Source organism: Triturus cristatus, chromosome 11 (assembly GCF_964204655.1).
Source record: "Triturus cristatus chromosome 11, aTriCri1.1, whole genome shotgun sequence".
NCBI classification, from domain to species: domain Eukaryota; kingdom Metazoa; phylum Chordata; class Amphibia; order Caudata; family Salamandridae; genus Triturus; species Triturus cristatus.
In genome coordinates, this window is record NC_140594.1 from 146,413,832 (window position 1) to 146,432,326 (window position 18,495).

General features: G+C 42.8%; 1 protein-coding gene across 1 annotated transcript in view; it reads right to left on the reverse strand.

The window, feature by feature from the left end:
• ATP6V0A2 (ATPase H+ transporting V0 subunit a2) overlaps positions 1–18,495 on the reverse strand; it is a 417,607-nt gene that overhangs the window by 9,803 nt on the left and 389,309 nt on the right. The window contains exons 17-19 of the mRNA XM_085636095.1: positions 15,928–16,053; positions 12,146–12,263; positions 11,220–11,391 (exon numbers count right to left, since the gene is read on the reverse strand). Coding sequence (XP_085492221.1) covers positions 11,220–11,391; positions 12,146–12,263; positions 15,928–16,053 — 416 coding nt within the window. The remainder of the gene's footprint in view (positions 1–11,219; positions 11,392–12,145; positions 12,264–15,927; positions 16,054–18,495) is intronic.

Here is an 18,495-nt window from a genome sequence, read left to right on the forward strand (position 1 = left end):
TATATATTTCAGTAGTTATGAAAGCATACTTTTTGGAATTCCGTGTTATGAAAACAAGATTTTAATATGCTAAAAACAAATCAGAATATTTTATTTGATGATGTGCAAATGACAAATATTTTAGATGAAGCCTAATTTCCACAGATTGTTTATACGCTATATAGTTTTATCAGTAAAACTACGTTAGTAGAAAGGATTGTGGCCAATTCAATGGAAAATAAGCTGTCTGTAAATGACCATGCACTACCACATCATGCTTTTGTGATCTACTAATTAATTTTTAAACATGAACTGAGAAATATTCCTGCCCCCACCCTGATGGCACTGCTATTAGTGAACTAAGAACCAAGTGTACCCTACATGTGGGCTAGATTCTTATTACACATGGAGCAAATGCTTAGTGTATTACATCAAACAAAGTTTTTGTACAGCAGAAATGCTGAACTCACTTATGTGAAGGTGTGCACAAATATGATAATGAATAAAAAGTTGGCTCTGTAAAATAAAATATTTGCATAGGATCACACAATTTGAGACCAGTTTAGTGGTCAACTACATTAAAGTTAGATCGAGTCGATTATTTAAGTTACTATATCTGTAGATCTAGCAAAATGTTTGATTTTTCGAGGCCTGTTTCAGAAGCCGCATAAATGATCACTTGTATACAAATAAGACTTTCTGTGAAGAAAAGTTCCCTACTCAACAACTAGAAGAAGGGACTTTTGGCTCTGTAAAATAAAATATTTGGATAGGATCACACAATTTGAGACCAGTTTAGTGGTCAACTACATTAAAGTTAGATCGAGTCGATTATTTAAGTTACTATATCTGTAGATCTAGCAAAATGTTTATGATTTTTCGAGGCCTGCTTCAGAAGCCGCATGAATGATCACTTGTATACAAATAAGACTTTCTGTGAAGAAAAGTTCCCTACTCAACAACTAGAAGAAGGGACTTTACCTTGGAGGACCTTTTAAAAAAATACAGCTGATTTATAGAAAAAGTTAAATTAAAAAAAAGAAAAAAAATTTATCTCTGTAACAGCAGGATACTTTCAGCTTAAGATTTATTACCTGGAAGTCTGAACAATTATATTCATTTTCTACTGGATTCTGTCAATTGTTTTAGCAACCTCATGACTTGTATTACAATACAGCATTCTAAGAAGACCTTCCCAAAACAAGACAATATTAGCCCATAACTGTAGATCATTTAGAACATATCATGTCCTAAGAAGGGGTTCTATTTAGTAACATATATTGTATAGCCAATAGACAACTTGGCAGCTTTCCACTTTTAAATATTTTTACTGATGAATTTAACATTAAGATGATATATTGGACAGTACCCCACACCAAATTATAGCAATCATTTTAAAACACTGGTAAAAAAACATTATTCAATAGGAGAATGATCATCCACCAAAAAGCAGCACTTTAAACTACCAGTCACCCAATGTAATTGCAACAAATCTTGAGTCAGTCCTGAAAACATCTACTTAAGATTTGTAAGCAATGGTGAATAGGAGAGAAAGGAAGGTAAGATGGACAACCATATTTGGTATGTACTTGATCAATAAAAGAGATGGGCGATGAGCAGCTGGCAGGCTTTCACTAATTAGATGCCCGTTTTTCTTCATGGTGCAAGCATGCAAATAGGTGGCAATTGTTTATTTATTCCAGATTGGTAAAATATCAACTATGCCATGAATTACACCACGCCAGTAATCTCTCAAGCCACAGCAGGTGTGCTAATTTGGCCAACCTCAGCATACAGCCACTTTGATCCTACTGTGGTGCACCTACTATGGTCTTCGCCTAAAAATCTGTATGGCAGGTTTACCTAATGTATTTAATTGTATTAAATGAATAAAATTATATATTATGTTAAATATTCAGAATACTTTCTGTCCAGTTGTGAAAGCACAACATGAAAACCTGCAGAATATGAATGAATCTCTCCCACCTAGAATCCTCCAAACCATAGAAAGATTTTGTTTACAGTTTATAGCAAATTGTCACAAAAACGTTTAAGAAAATCTCAAAAAATATTACCTGTCTGACCTGAAGAATAATAGTTAATTAATCTAGACACATCGTAGGGTTTTAAGACTGTACTTGGGGACGCGCACTACAAACCTTCTGCCTTTAAACCTTGAAAGCTCACTGTGAGGGGGAACGGCTTTTGTGGGGAGTATCGCCTTGCCTGCCGTGCACCTGGAATCTTCCTGCACCGCCGTGAGGTGAACGGCTTAAAAACTACAAGCCCCAGCATCCTAAGCTCCGGGCGCCTGCCGCTGACGACATCAGGCAGCGCCCGGGCTCCTCATAAGCCCCGCAGGCTTCACGCAGCGCGGGACGCGCACTACAAACCTTCTGCCCTTAAAACCTTGAAAGCTCGCCGTGAGGGGAACGGCTTTTGTGGGGAGTATCGCCTTGCCTGCCGTGCACCTGGAATCTTCCTGCACCGCCGTGAGGTGAACAGCTTAAAAACTACAAGCCCCAGCATCCTAAGCTCCGGGCGTCTGCCGCTGACGACATCAGGCAGCGCCCGGGCTCCTCATAAGCCCCGCAGGCTTCACGCAGCGCGGGACGTGCACTACAAACCTTCTGCCCTTAAACCTTGAAAGCTCGCCGTGAGGGGAACGGCTTTTGTGGGGAGTATCGCCTTGCCTGCCATGCACCTGGAATCTTCCTGCACCGCCGTGAGGTGAACGGCTTAAAAACTACAAGCCCCAGCATCCTAAGCTCCGGGCGCCTGCCGCTGACGACATCAGGCAGCGCCCGGGCTCCTCATAAGCCCCGCAGGCTTCACGCAGCGCGGGACGCGCACTACAAACCTTCTGCCCTTAAACCTTGAAAGCTTGCCGTGAGGGGAACGGCTTTTGTGGGGAGTATCGCCTTGCCTGCCGTGCACCTGGAATCTTCCTGCACTGCCGTGAGGTGAACGGCTTAAAAACTACAAGCCCCAGCATCCTAAGCTCCGGGCGCCTGCCGCTGACGACATCAGGCAGCGCCCGGGCTCCTCATAAGCCCCGCAGGCTTCACGCAGCGCGGGACGCGCACTACAAACCTTCTGCCCTTAAAACCTTGAAAGCTCGCCGTGAGGGGAACGGCTTTTGTGGGGAGTATCGCCTTGCCTGCCGTGCACCTGGAATCTTCCTGCACCGCCGTGAGGTGAACGGCTTAAAAACTACAAGCCCCAGCATCCTAAGCTCCGGGCGTCTGCCGCTGACGACATCAGGCAGCGCCCGGGCTCCTCATAAGCCCCGCAGGCTTCACGCAGCGCGGGACGTGCACTACAAACCTTCTGCCCTTAAACCTTGAAAGCTCGCCGTGAGGGGAACGGCTTTTGTGGGGAGTATCGCCTTGCCTGCCATGCACCTGGAATCTTCCTGCACCGCCGTGAGGTGAACGGCTTAAAAACTACAAGCCCCAGCATCCTAAGCTCCGGGCGCCTGCCGCTGACGACATCAGGCAGCGCCCGGGCTCCTCATAAGCCCCGCAGGCTTCACGCAGAGCGGGACGCGCACTACAAACCTTCTGCCCTTAAACCTTGAAAGCTCGCCGTGAGGGGAACGGCTTTTGTGGGGAGTATCGCCTTGCCTGCCGTGCACCTGGAATCTTCCTGCACCGCCGTGAGGTGAACGGCTTAAAAACTACAAGCCCCAGCATCCTAAGCTCCGGGCGCCTGCCGCTGACGACATCAGGCAGCGCCCGGGCTCCTCATAAGCCCTGCAGGCTTCACGCAGTGCGGGATGCGCGCGGGCACGCCCGGGCAAAGCCCGGGCCAAGGGCGGGCCTGTCCTTGCCCGTCATAGCCCGGAGTAGGCTGGGCTGGGCCACGCTATTTGGCTGGAGCTTCCCATAAGAGTGAACAGCAGAGTGGCTTAACAATCACTAAGGTACTGTTCCCTTTCGTGTTGGACTGCCTGGCTCATAGCCGTTAACTTGTGTACTTTAAAAACCCTGTTGTTCAAAATAATCCCCTTATCTAACCGACAATGAACAAAGTTAAGGGTAATTTGGGCAATAGGGTGGTGGGCACTTTGGATGCTTTTTTATCCAGGGCGAACTCTGTATTGACCCAAGAGATCCTGGATACTGAACGCAGACTCTCCTTAGATTTCCACAGCTCTATGAATAGGCTATCAGCAACACCGGAACTCCCCTCACCATTAGAACTAGATGTTGCTGAGGGCTCACCGGTTAATATATCATTGTCTCAGCCCGCTGAGGAGATGGATACTCCGGTGGATGAGGAATTAACGGTTGTGGATAGAGGGATGATTACCAGGGGGAAACAGTGCAAAAATAAAACAACTAAGGCTCCAAACCCCAGAAAGAAGGGAAAAAGGGAACGTAAGCCAGTGGGTGTACAAGAAAGCGAGGGTGGGACAACAGCCAACACCCTAACCCAAAACATTACTGACCTTGTTAATATTATCGGGGCGAGACAGGTAACTAAGAACGTTATTGAGGGCAGCCATGCACAGGAGGACAACCCAGAAACTCTTGAAATGTTACTGAAAAAGTTTCTGGACCCGATCTTAAAAAAGCTTACAAGTATAGAGAACAGACTAACAATTATAGAAAGGAACAGTGGGGGGAAACTTGACGGCAGACCACTCATCACACAAAATACTATAGCAGAGGCGTCTTTAGGTGGCAATTCCAAAGCACATAAGGTTGACTTAACCATGAGAAAAGAGGTCCCGGCTAATATAGCCGTCCAGTCCCCTCAACTGACTGAATCTATACCCACCCAGGGACCACAGGAATCTAAAAAACACAATAGTACCATTGATAACCCTATGACCAATCAGGAACGGATATCCTCTGACTATCATCTGCAGGAATTCAACTCGATTGATCTCCCATGGGAATCCGTACCTTACACTGTAATCCTAAGTAATGTCCCCCCAACTGAAGGAAGGAGTTACAGAAGATTTTGATCAACTTAAAAATAAATTGAATCAATGGTTAACTAACAACTTATATAGGGGACAGGATGTTAATAGATTCATAATTATGGCCCGTAGAACTAAATGGATCGGAAAAAGAACCAAATCACACAATGGCGATTGTATTGTTGTGAATTTTGATAATCCATATACTGCCAATAAAATCCTACAGGAGTTTCAAATGGGTTATCCGGGCTCTGGTTCTTACATAGTGATTTTGTCCCTTAGATACTTTTACCCTCAGGAATCCTGGCTGCATAGAGTTGATATCAATAGTAAAGATCTCACACACCCAAGGGATACCACGAGACAGAATCCCTCTCACCGAATAAATACTCGTCCCCAACATATGAGGAATAGGGTTAATCCTCCCTTCTCTCAAGGATTGGAATTAACTAACAGATATCAGCCACTATCAGATATTGATGAGTGTGACTGACTAACCCCTCGGGCGTTAGGTGAAATAAATCCCCAATCCCCACACAGCCTTAAAATAAAGATAATGTAATAGATAAACCTCTGATTCCCAGAAATAATATCTTATCTTGGAATATTGCTGGGTTGGCTAGGAAAAGTAGTGATCCGCGATGGATTGCGTTTGTAACCCAGTATATGATTATAAACCTACAGGAAACTTGGGACATGGATAACAACTACTACCTAGATGGTTATCAGGCTTACTTTGTTCCGGCCTCTCCCTCGGCCAGTGGCAGGCCTAAGGGAGGCCTTGTAACATATGTTTCATTAGACATTAAATGTGATGTGCGCCAGATCACCCATTCCCACCCCGGAATTTTAGCAATCACACTAAGGAAGGGGCAAGTAGAGTGGGGGATAATAAACTTTTACAACTCCCCATCTACAGTGGAAGATGGAGGAAACATCAAGTCCCTGGCTATATTTATAAAAAAACATATGGCCAATATCCTGCACAGTTTAATTATTACTGGGGATTTTAATATCCACCCATGCAGTAATCCTTCCACTACCTATTTAGCAAATTTAGGTTGCCCACTAATACCTGGTCTACACTTTGAGCATACATCACATGGAGAGGAATTAAATGATTTCCTGTGTGAACATGATATGGGGTCAGTTATGTCTCATATGAGTCCGTCCACATTGTATACCATCCCAACCTTTATAGGTAAAGGGAATGGAACTTTTATCGATTATATTATGATTTCATCTTCTTTAATTTCCCATTTAGGGGATTTTCTTATTTTAACTAACGAATTTAGCGATCATAATCCGCTGTCGGTTTACCTTGGCGGTATACTGTCTGATCCTATATGTTCTAAACCAGCTACAGGAGTCTTAAGACCCACCGATGGGAAAAGGAGGCTAAAGTGGACCCAAATATCGCCTAGTGTTTTCAATGAAAAAGTAAAGACCCATTGTACGGGAGAAATAGACACCTGTACAACTGCTGGAACAATGGCCAGATCCGTTTTGGATGCCTTTGTCAACTTGTCCATAAAAATATCTGAACTACTGTTAACAAGTTCAGGACATAATGTTAACTGTGGCCCAAAATGGTTTGATAACAACTGTTCCAAGGCTGCCAAACTATTAAAAGAAGCACTTGCAAAAAAAACCAGAGACATAGTGGCAGTACGTAGTCTGAGAAGGTCGTATAGGGATACTTTAGCACTCCGTAGGTCCTCTTTAAAAGAAGAGGCCTGGGAAGAACTAGTAGACAGTAGCACTTTAAAAGATAGTGCTAGGTTCTGGAAAATAGTGCTAGGTTCTGGAAAATTGTAAACGGTCCCTTATTCCATCAGGTGGGAGGGGATGGTCTGGTGGCTCATATTGGTGAAAGTGATTGGGTCAACCACTTTAAAGTAATGTTTGATTGCCCGACCGAACTTAATGACAATAGAGTGAACTGTAGAGCTGCCTCTACAATAACATTTACCGAATTGGAGATTCTGGATGGAATCAAGGGTCTGACAAGTAACAAAGCTCCGGGGCCCGATGGGATTCCTCCGGATTTATACAAATCAGACCCCCAATTCTGGGCAGCTATTCTCTGTCCGGTATTTAATGCGGCAGCCACAGATGGCTGTTTAAATAGCTGGGCACTGTCCACTATAGTGCCGGTGTTCAAAAAAGGTAATAGAAATGATACGAGCTGCTACAGACCAATATCACTTATAGACTCGGTTGTGAAGGTGATGGGGCGTGCTATTCTAACTAGGTTGAAGGATTGGGCAGCTGAAAATAAGATTTTAACAGATTGTCAGTATGGTTTCCATGCAGGACGCTCGACTACCACACAGTGTCTTAACCTGTATTTATTGCTTAATAAATACACTGTGGTAAATCCTGGTTCGATTCATCTCGCCTTCATGGACCTCTCATCAGCCTTTGATTGTGTCAACAGGTCAAAGCTCTGGCGGGCCATGGAGGCGAGAGGGGTAGATGCGGGGTTGATTAACTTTAAGGGATTTGCATTCTTCAACCCGAGCAAATGTTAGGTATGGCAAAGACTTAAAAGTTACAACTGACTTTCTTATTAAGAAAGGCGTTAGGCAAGGATGTATCATGGCCCCGTTTTTATTTAATTTTTACATCAATGATCTTGAGAGGACCCTGGTAGAGACTGGTGCAGATTTCCCGCGTATAGCGGAAAGGGGTATTCCCGTCCTGCTGTACGCAGATGACGCTGTACTTTTAGCCAGAACTGAAATTGGGCTCCAGACCCTGTTAAACTCTTTCCATGGGTTCATGTCCAAGCTAGGCTTGAAGATAAAGACCACAAAGTCATACACCATGAGTTTGGGCAAACGATCAAGGAAGTCTTTTATTTTTAAAACAGGGGGAGATCTAATTCCTAGCACCAAGGTGTTCTCTTACTTGGGAGTCCTATTTGATGATAAATTAAAGTGGGACGCCGTTATACACAAAAAAAGGGGGGAGATGGCGCGGGCTAATGCAGCAATCTTTAACTTCGCCACTAAAATAGGGAAGAAACCTACAGGGGCTATGCTTCAGGTATATAGAGCAAAGAGCATCGCCATAGCAACTTATGGTAGTGAGTTGTGGGGACGTGCTGTGATAAACCCCATACAGGTCGAGGAAAATAAGTTCCTAAAAAGACTTCTATGTGTCCCGTTAAGTACTCCAAACTTGGTGGCTCACGAAGAACTTGGAGTACCTTACATAGTCGACCAGATAGCAATGAGCCCCATGACCTTTTGGCTACAGTGCTGGCTCAACCAAGACATACCCTTGACTCAGGATATACTCAGAGATTGTCTGGCTCTGGAGAATAAGATACGGATCCCGTGGCTTTCTTATATCAAGAAAGGATTTGAATCAGAATGCGTTACCTCTTTAAAATGTAGATACATCTGTAAGGATCAGATCTGAATACTGCGCGCTCCTTTTGCAAGAGTGTCCATATGTAGTCTAGACTGGGGAGAATCACGAAATGTGGAATCTGCAGATCTAATTGGGGTTTCACACTTCAGCAGCGATGCAACCTGGCCTTACAGCGTAGGCAGTGGCAGCACTAGTCACTCAGGTGACAACAATCAGTCAGAGGCCAGAGTTGTCGTTCAAGTAGTCTTATTGCAGGGCATCGTCTGAGTGCGCCTCACACCCGAAACAAACTGGGCTACTCCTAAACATTCTTTCCTTCTGCAAGACCAGGCACATTCCTTCAGTCTCTTCGCAGGCATGCTCTAAGCACTCCAAGCAAACCCTCAGCTCCTCCAGAAGAAAATGCAGACTTCAGGTGATGTCCCCTTACTTCTGGGAAACTGGCTGCCAAGCAGATAGCAGCCTTGGTTACGTAATCTGTGGAGCACTCTCTTCCAAGAATAACTTGGGAATGGAAGAAAGTGGAGTGGTTCAGAAGCCATTTGACATTTTCCAGACAGGGATGTGTAACCACTGCGTAAAGCTTCAGATCCAGTTTGGGTTGGCTCACTTCAATTTAATGCTGCATTTCCATACACAGCTATTGTGCAATGTGATGGGCCTAACAGTAGATAGCAATAGGGGCCAGCCCCAAGCAGGAGTATCCAAAAGAGGGACACAATGAAGTGTGAAATCACCTGGCAGGCCCTGCCTTGGCACGTCCTCATGCTGAACCATAAAAACTATAGCCCCACCCTCAGCGCTCCAGTCTATCAAATGTTAGTTCCCAGAAATAACTAATCAACAGCCTTCTGCTAAAAGGATACTATTGCATTACTGAAAAGTAGCATTGCATCGGTCCTCCCTCGCTTCAGTGTCTTGACCTCCACACTATAGCCAGAGGATTGGAGGCAATAAGGGAAGCTGTTCTCATCCACTGCCTTGTGCATTGCCAAAACAGTGGCATCCAGAGCCAAAACAGTGGCATCCAGAATGGCTCCCACTGATCCTAGTACTCGGACTCACAAACACATGGAGTCCTATTACCAGAAATGTGCTATACCCTCACTGCACATACATTCACTAGACATGCACACACCAGTTCAGCACTTGCATACAGTTCAACTGTTCTGTTGGTTTCACATAGCATACATAACAGCAGAACTTCACACAAGAGGGGTCAGTAGACCACAATCTCACTGTCAGAAAAAGAGTTTTCGTCACACTAAAGATTCACAAAACATGATGCCCTGCCACCACTGCTTTATATGATATACCCAGGACGTGGACAGTAGTCTTCTTCCCACTATAAGGGCACACTTGGTGCACCCTTCCAGATCACAGAACAGGTTCTGGACCTCGCATCACCATTGGCTAGCCTGGGTCTCTATGCACAGACTGCACTAGCGTGATATCAGGACCAAAATAAAAGTCAGGACAATAGTTTCACATGCATTTGGGCACTTAAGGCATACGTGCATGCCTGTTTACCATGCATAAAGCAATTCAGTCCCATTACAGGTCCAGATTACACAACGTCCATTAGCTTTAGTCTGGTCAGTAGTGAGAGCCAGTTCCAAACCTTCTGCTGCCTTACTAACTACAACTGAGAAAGAGACACTTTCTTCGGGTGGGGGAGACAAAGGAGAATGTAGGACCTATTTTTGGGAGGTTTCGAGTCCATTGGTATTCTGTAAGTGAAGCTACAGGCCACATAAATGTTAACGAGTGGGTAGCAAGTTATCTGCTTCATCATCATTGTTGTCCTTTTGAGCTTGCTTAAAGTGGCCTCAGAGTGTGGCCTACAAGTAGGCTAAATCCTTCTCTGTTTTTTTGTTGGTGCGGAGGTATATTGGTGCAGAGGTACAATAATAGAATAATACTCCAGAGGCAGGGCAAACTCTAGCAGAGGATGCATCTGGGGCAGGGGCAGAGATTTTATATGGAACAGTGATGACAGAGCCGATGACGATAGGACTGGTGAGGCCTGCGCTAGAGGGTTGAAGGCAAGTACCAGAGGCAGAGCAGGATGACTGTGTCCTGGGTCAGTGTTGGGGAAGGGTCTGACACCTGAAATGCAACTGGAGGCTCTGCTGGGTCCATGGGGTCCAGAGGACAAGCCAGTAGGAGACCTGGATAAATTTAAAGATCGGCAGGCTGAGCGTCTTGAAGGCCACAACCTCTTGCAGAGTTGACAATGGCAGAGGGAATCTGAAATCAGAAGTGCTTATCAGAGTATACACTTCCCTTGATGATATTTTGTTAGTCTCTATTATGATCATGATTTATCTGCAGGTCAATATTTCAACTGCAATGGCGTGACATATTACTACGTTCATTGAACTACCATTTTAAGCTTAGTCATGCCCATCATGGTCCGGACTATTTGAAAAGGTGGAAAATATGTAAGTACTTCGGATGCAGATCTTGAGCGAGTCAATAGTGGAGCTTGACCTCTCACACACCAGGATCGATGAAGAGAATGTTACTATAACTTGCCACTGAAAATGCAGCGTTTAAGGGTAGAATTTCCCAACATTGGCTTGGTTGTGTACTAATTAATGAATTAATTTATTGTGTATTTAATAATCTGCATGTCCAGCACCAAGGAACAGCTGAGCTCTTTGCTGTAACAGGAGCAGTGCAAGACAGAACTAGGAGCTTTTTGTAACATACTCACATTATACATAAGTTACTTGCTAAGAATAACATGATTATTTTACCATGAGGTTAAACTGGGTTAGAATTCTGGTCTACAGCAGAGGCCCAGATCGTAGCAGGGTCTGCACAAACAAGTATCCCTTGAGCCAGTCTCATTTTCAATCACCCTAAAGAATCTGAACCTGTCTTAAGTCTTAAGACAAAAGCAAACAATCCCTAAAATACTCACCAATGCAAACGAAGTGCATGCAAGAAAGCAGAAAGTCCCTCCATGATCAAAAGAATGAATATTGTTAAAGAGGCAAAGAATCCAAAGACTGCAACCAGCAAAATGATCCCATAACTAGCATCCACACGGAGACCCTTGTTCATGATCATGTGCCACAGTACTTCAGATAGCTCTACAAAAAAAATGAATTTTCAAAATTAGTTTAAAAACAATGTTTATCATACCTATCTAGCAAAACATAGAAACAAGAGGTCTCCACTAAAGGCTTATAAGCAGCTGATTTTCCAATAACACTAAATAAATAAATCAATCTGGTATTTGTAAACTGCAAACTAATCAACCAGAAGGGTCTAAAGACGCTGGGGGGCGTCGAGGAAATTAAGTGAGCTTTTGCTCAGAGTCCCATGATGCTGAGCTGATGCCGGGCATCGAACCGTGAGACCCGCGCTCCGGAGTCAGTCACTCTGGCCGCTGCGCCACACCTCTCACACTAGTCCCTGTAACGAAAAAAAAGCTGCATGGTATTGAAAAGACCACCAATGAAGGATTTTGCTAAGGGGAAAGAGGTTGCAATAACAACCAGGAGGTAATACTTAGGTGGCCTTTGGCAGATTCTTAACACAAGAGGTTGGTTGATACTCTCCAACAGTTTTCAAGCATAGAAATTATGCTTGCTAAAAAGGCAGCACCAAATCTACCAATACACACGGATAAACCCTGGTGGGAAACACTAAAATGCATCTAACAATGGAAAAGAGAACCGTGGTCTCTTGCATGGTAATGAAAAAAGAAAAGCCCAAGAAGGATGATCTCAGGTAATGGGAATACAAGAAACCCACCATTACCAACATACACTTTATGAAAAACACCAAAAATAGAAATGTAGCATATCTTTAAATCATGGTTAGTAATGAAATTGGTCTTACGTGCATGAGCAAGACTTAGTGCCCACAGTCGAAGGTAAGAAGCTGTATTGGAGATGCAGCCCAGACAATACTCGATAGTGTGAATAGCTTGATTCATGAACACGTCGGCGAAATCAAACTACAACAGAGAAAAAAAAAATTAAATAAAGTTACAGAAAATATGTTCCAAAATGTATTTGATTTGACATTGCAAATGCATTTTTATAGTAAAAGATATGTAATATCAAAACAAATGTCTGACATTCTAACATGTCTGTGAAAGGAAGAGATTAATTTCATTCATTTATGATCTTAAAACTAAACTTGGATTTATTCACATGTAAACCTACACAGGTCTGTTATACCTTTACAGCTGAGCATAGCTACAAGTCAGGCAAGTTGTGGCGCTAGGGTGGTGAATATTCACAAACTTGAAAGTTTGTGGGTATTGTCAGTATTTTGACAGGTACACTTTCGTCAATAATCGAATCCAAGATTGACTCCCAGGAAGAAGCCCTTATTGGTGGGAGTCAGGGCTTCACCCGGAAGAGGCAGCTGGCGTTATTTGCCCAATGTGCTTTTTGGGAGCTCAACTTGCAAGCAGAATAGAGCAAGAGTTTTTTTAAGTGCTTTGCTGACAGCGGAATGATAAATGTTGATGTGATTGAACACAGCTAGCCCACCTTCCCTCATTCAGAGGTTGGATATGAAAAGTAATGTACCCATTACATGAACTGTTCAAAAGCTTTAATAGCGCAAAAAGCAATATTAAGCAGGAAGCGTGCAGTGCAAAGTCCAGACCATACAACGAAATACACGTCAGTCATGAAACAATTACGAACCATGTTGCTACCGGTCGTTGGCTGTCAGCATATGCACATGGGACTGTAAATTAAGCCTTTTGACACCTTTCTTTCGCTATGTTTGTACTTTATTTAAACCAGTGCCTTTAAATAAGGCAACAGTAAGGACTGTAGAATGAAGCGATATATAAGAAATACTATAGTGGAATATTTTATTAACAGTAGCAGACTTCACAGCTTTCTGAACAGTGAAATGTTCCCTGTGCCTCACTTTATTACTGTACAAATAAAACTCTGCTAAATTATAATTAACTGAAATGATATGATATGAACTGATGTTGTCAGGTCTGTGCCAATTCCCCCCCCCTACTCCCCCCAAAACAAAAACCAATAAGCAGCAAAAACTGCCCTCACTAAAGGCAGTTATAGGAATCTGACCACAGCAAGCTGGTTGACAAAGTAGTAGTTAAAACAAGTAGCTTAGACCTTGCACCAGCATGGAGACCGGCCACCCAGTACTACTTATTGCTATTTCCTACTTCTTTCGCTCACACTGATTCAAAACACTTTCTTCAACAAACCCCGGCAGTAACCTATGTTACCAACTGCTGTTAGATATAAATGTACTTTTTTTCTTTGCGTGTTCAGTGAAGCAAAAACCAGATGATCAAAATGAACATAACCCAACAGGTTAGATATTAGATTTATAAAGCTGTGGCTATTTTGTGTTTAATCAATCATGTCTCTGGATAAGCAATGGGGACTAGGGCCCTGCATGCCGTTTTGCCTGCCACAACGCATGCACTGCATGCGCTCTTGCTTGCAAGATATATTGTACACAAGGGGCTTGCAGCCCGCCCACTGCTTAACATTTGTTGGCTTTACTGTCACTTATTTGTTGCCTTCTATTTGTGTTTAAAACGTTTTTATTGAGACAAAACAAACCATGGGGGAGGGGGATAGGAGGTTAGGGTTACATACAATACAGTAAAAGAAAAAGGTGCAACTCAGGAGGGTTGGCGAAGGGTAGCTCGGTGGTCCAGAGGAAAAGCACAGTAAATGAAAGGCAAAAAATGCAATCTGTGGGATCCCTGCGTGCATATCCAACACCCCAAATCTGAGCAATCAAAGCCAGCGGCAACTCAACAAAGCACAATCCAACCCCCCCCATGTTGCCTTCTATTTGGCCAAAACATGTTGGCTTTACTTTCTCTTCTTTTGTCTGAAACCCGGACCAAGTTGATTGCTCTCCTTCCGCTGATCGCACAGTGATTGAGGCAATCCTTTTATTTTTTCTTCTTCTCTGTCGTCCTTGTTGAACATCTGACCATTGTGTGGCAAGTAAAGCTTTAGCTACAAAACTTCAAAAAAGTAATTTCCTCTCTTGAATTAGATGTTTGTTGTTATCTGCATTTAAGGTGACAACAGATGTTATCCGTTTCCAAATGCATTTTCACTAAGACATGGACGCAATGGATTTCTTTATGTGATAGAATTTTTTGCAAATGTATTTTTTTGGTTTTTTTTTATGCATGGGGCAATCAACTGATTAGCTCCGAATCACAGGGGTGTTGTGCCGAGACCAAACAAGCATTGGAAAAGCCAATAGGTCAAGCCTTTGAGACATTTGGGTCTGCTATTGCCTTTGTAGAAGCTGTCCAGCATGGACGTTGCCGACTTAGGCAATGATTTGGAGCCATGCTGTATAGCAGTGTGGCTGCTGTGCAGCATGGCTAAAGATAATTATAATACAGAGGACTATGATGCATCCAGCGTTAATGCACTTTATAAAAAACACAAAATCAGCACATTAATCCTGGCTGTATCATAGAGCTTTTTTAAAATGAGTTTTAGTCACACTGCAAAGCATCTTCGCTGCTGTACTGTACAATTACAAAACATTGCCATAGCCAGAAGACCTACTGAATGTGCTAGCGCTTGTTGACATAGGCCCAGCGAAACCTTCTGACATGATTTACAAGGATGTAGGAGAAAGGATTTTTCTAAGGAGGAATATTTTCTGCAAGCATTTCTGCTCAGAGAAACCCGTGGACTTCCACGCCTCATTTTATGTGTACAAAATGCACAGATTAAGGGCCTGATTTAGATTTCGGCAGACAGCTTGCTCCGTCACAAAGGTGACAGATATCCCGTCCGCCGAAATATAAATCCGATAGGATATTATGGGATTTATATTTTGGCTAACAGGATATCCATCACAGTTGGGATGGAGTAATCCGTTTGCCAAAATCTAAAATCAGGCCTGAAGTTTCTAACAAATCCTATTTATGCCCATTCAATTTGCTGGTCACACTCTTCAAAGATATTAAACTTTTCTAGGCTCCCTAACCTATTTATACACTTCACTGTGCCCTTTGAGTGCAGGTTGTGGATGTTCACACTAACAGTGCGCACAAGTTTCCCCACCTTAAGGAAACTGCAGCAATATTTCATGGGCTTGGCACTTTCAAAGCAAATATATAAGACCAAAAAAAAAAAGGCATACGTGTTTCAAATAGGGGTCTGTAATAACAAAAAACATTTTTGGGATGAACCCCCTTTATGCTTAGTGTTTACAGTCTATAGTTTCAGGCATAAAGAACACAAGCATTCGACATAGCAACACCCATGCTGTGATAGCGGAGGTGAAGAGTGCTTCCCAGACCAATAACAATCGTTGGCACGTAAGGCTGAGCACATTCCACCTAAGGAGGTACTCTGAATTTAAAATAACTAGAAATATCTTCCACAAAATTGACATTTAGTAGTTCTCGAAGCCAAAGCTGTTACAATTAACCAACTCTATGAAACTCATTTTTCAGCGTTTGTTTTCCACCTTCAGATGAAAATTGACCAATTAAAGGCCAAGTGAGCACGGCTAGGATTTTTCTGCAGGTTACATAAGAATATCTGTAGTAAGCGCAACACTAACTCATTTGTCTTAAGGGCGTAGCACCTATATGTGGTACTCTTTCTCACGAAACACCCAGTTCACAATACCTCTGTTTTATTATCTTTTTCTTGGTGGCTCTCGTGGTCCTCTAAATTACTTCCTTCTTCCATTTGGTGAGATTCCAATAAAGAAAGCTCCTCTTCACTTCCTCTTCGAACCAACTGGTAACCTTTCTAGTCACAAAAAGAGACATGTTATTATTTCTTAAATTTTAGCAAGAGAAGTACTTATAGCTGCAAGACATGAATTTGTACTGTTGAGCTGAGTTCCTAGTTTAAATTGGAGTCACAAGAATTCACAGAAGTCACCAATCAAATGTTATCCACAAATATTTAAAGTGTAGCAATGGTGTAATACAATGACCCTGTCCAAGGATAAAAGACCTAGTCAAAATCTCTGAATCTTGAACGTACAGCGCAGACAGATCTTCCCTACATAAATATATATACACGCACACACATTTATATTGTGCTCCCCATGAGACGATCCACTGTGGTTTCCTTCTTGCCAATGATAATTACGCCATCTTATTGTCAAACTTTACAATCACATCACCATCAAAACTATAAGGATGGTCTATCTGTATTCATAATATTGTTGCATATCCTTTTCCTTTGTCTGAACTCAGATAAAGCAGAAGTGACTGTCTTTGGCAATTATGCCAGAATATAGTTAGAGGGCTGGTGGTCATCTGATGTAGGCTCCTTCCTTGGTGTGATCTTTGATTTGGATTTTTCGTAAAAAATTCTAGCATAAGGTCACTAACTTGTGTTTCTACCTGCTGAAAGAGCTATGCAAAATTCTTTCCAACTAAATTTTTGCAGGGCTGTTCAATCAATGAAAGGGATTGGGAAGTAGGGTTGTTATTTCATCTTCTCCCCATCTCCAGTGGTACCACTTCCAAAATAATTCCTACAGAGTGAATGCGAGAGGACCACAACCACTTCATAGGCATCTTTTTGGAAAGGCACCAATATCCCCATGAAAAGGATTACTGTGCGGGGGATAAAGGTTCAGCTGCAATCGCAAAACATTATTCCCTGTGAGTGGGGCATTATTAGGAGGGGGAAACAGATAGGGACTTTATCCACTCATTTACCGACTTAGAGGAAGACTGTACATTTCCCTCGAATCTAGGGATCCTTTTCGTACAAGCAGGAAGACATGGTGGTGGGCCAGGCTTTCTGGAACAGGTTGTACCTCTTTCGCTGTCCTTTTGAGAGGCACAGGTGGGTTTGTCCCCCTGAACAGCACTCTTAAGGAAGTGAGACCAGCTAAGTAAAAATGGTAATTTTATTAGTATAGAATTTGCCAGATCTGTGCACTGTGGCTTAGTGTCTCTTCCATCTTTGCACCCCTACCCACTTATACCACAAATCACGGTCTAAATAAAACCACATGGGTGAGTGACCATACTACAGTGGAGCTGAATACACAAAACTTGAACCCATGTGTAGGGGGGTTTTGGGCTACTGTTTTGGTCCCCTGGTTTACACAGCACCTAGAAAATCGACCATCCCCACACATTTTTCCAAGAGTAGCGACCTAGGTCAAACTAAGGACAAGTGACGTTCATGCACTCTTTACACATAAAGCCTTCTACATGTCAGATATTGGAGAAAAGCACCCATTTCTCACATTTCATTAACAGTAAACATCAGATTTTATTGTGTAAAACAACCCTATTCCTTTCATGTTCCTTCTGGAGAGGCAGCAGTGTTTGGGCCGACACCCAGAGACCCCATCAAGCCTGGGCATTTCTGAAAACTAGAACCGAGGGGAATCTAGGGAGGTGAAGCTCACATGACTCACAGCATGGGCAGACCGCAACAGCGCACCGGTTCTGTAATCAACACCCTGGTGACTATCTGGTAGATGATGGGCCTCCCGGTTTTACGACAGTGATACATGTGCATGTGAGGCAACTTAAGTTTATGCGGTTTTGTAGTACATAGGAGTAAAATGACAAGCCCAAGGTCAGTTTCTACTGAAGATGAACATCTGAAATTTGGGAAATAATTATAAGAAAATGACAAGGTCATTGGAGATGTAAAATTAACCAAAAAAGCTGGTAGTTGAGAGCAAAAGTTATTTTCAGGAAATGTTTTACTGATTGCATTTCCATGACATATTTAAAGCTGATATTTGAGTGATAATGCGAAACCGTGGACACATGAGGCCTTCGGTACAAAGAATCAATTTGGTCAAAGTGGCCACAAATTGCACACTGACTTTTTGATTTTAAAAACCGACCTCTGTACTAATAGGTCAGTTTAAAATATACAGAAGCGTAGTAGGTTGTAATTTAACCTATCTCATCAATACTTACGAGGTAGGTAGCAAATTGTGACCAATCCAAATATGTCTGAAATTGCTGTAAAATAAAGATTATATATATATATATATATATATATATATATATATATATATATATATATAAAAAATCACAACCATTCCCGACTCGTTTACAAATCGGACACCGACACAGGAGTAAGCTTTATATAAGTATATATATCAACAAACCATCCTGCTCCAACAAAGAGGAAGGCACGTACTCGAGGTTGTAGGTATATGGCTTCTTTATTATCTCGGGTCTCCCACGACCCCGCGGCTAG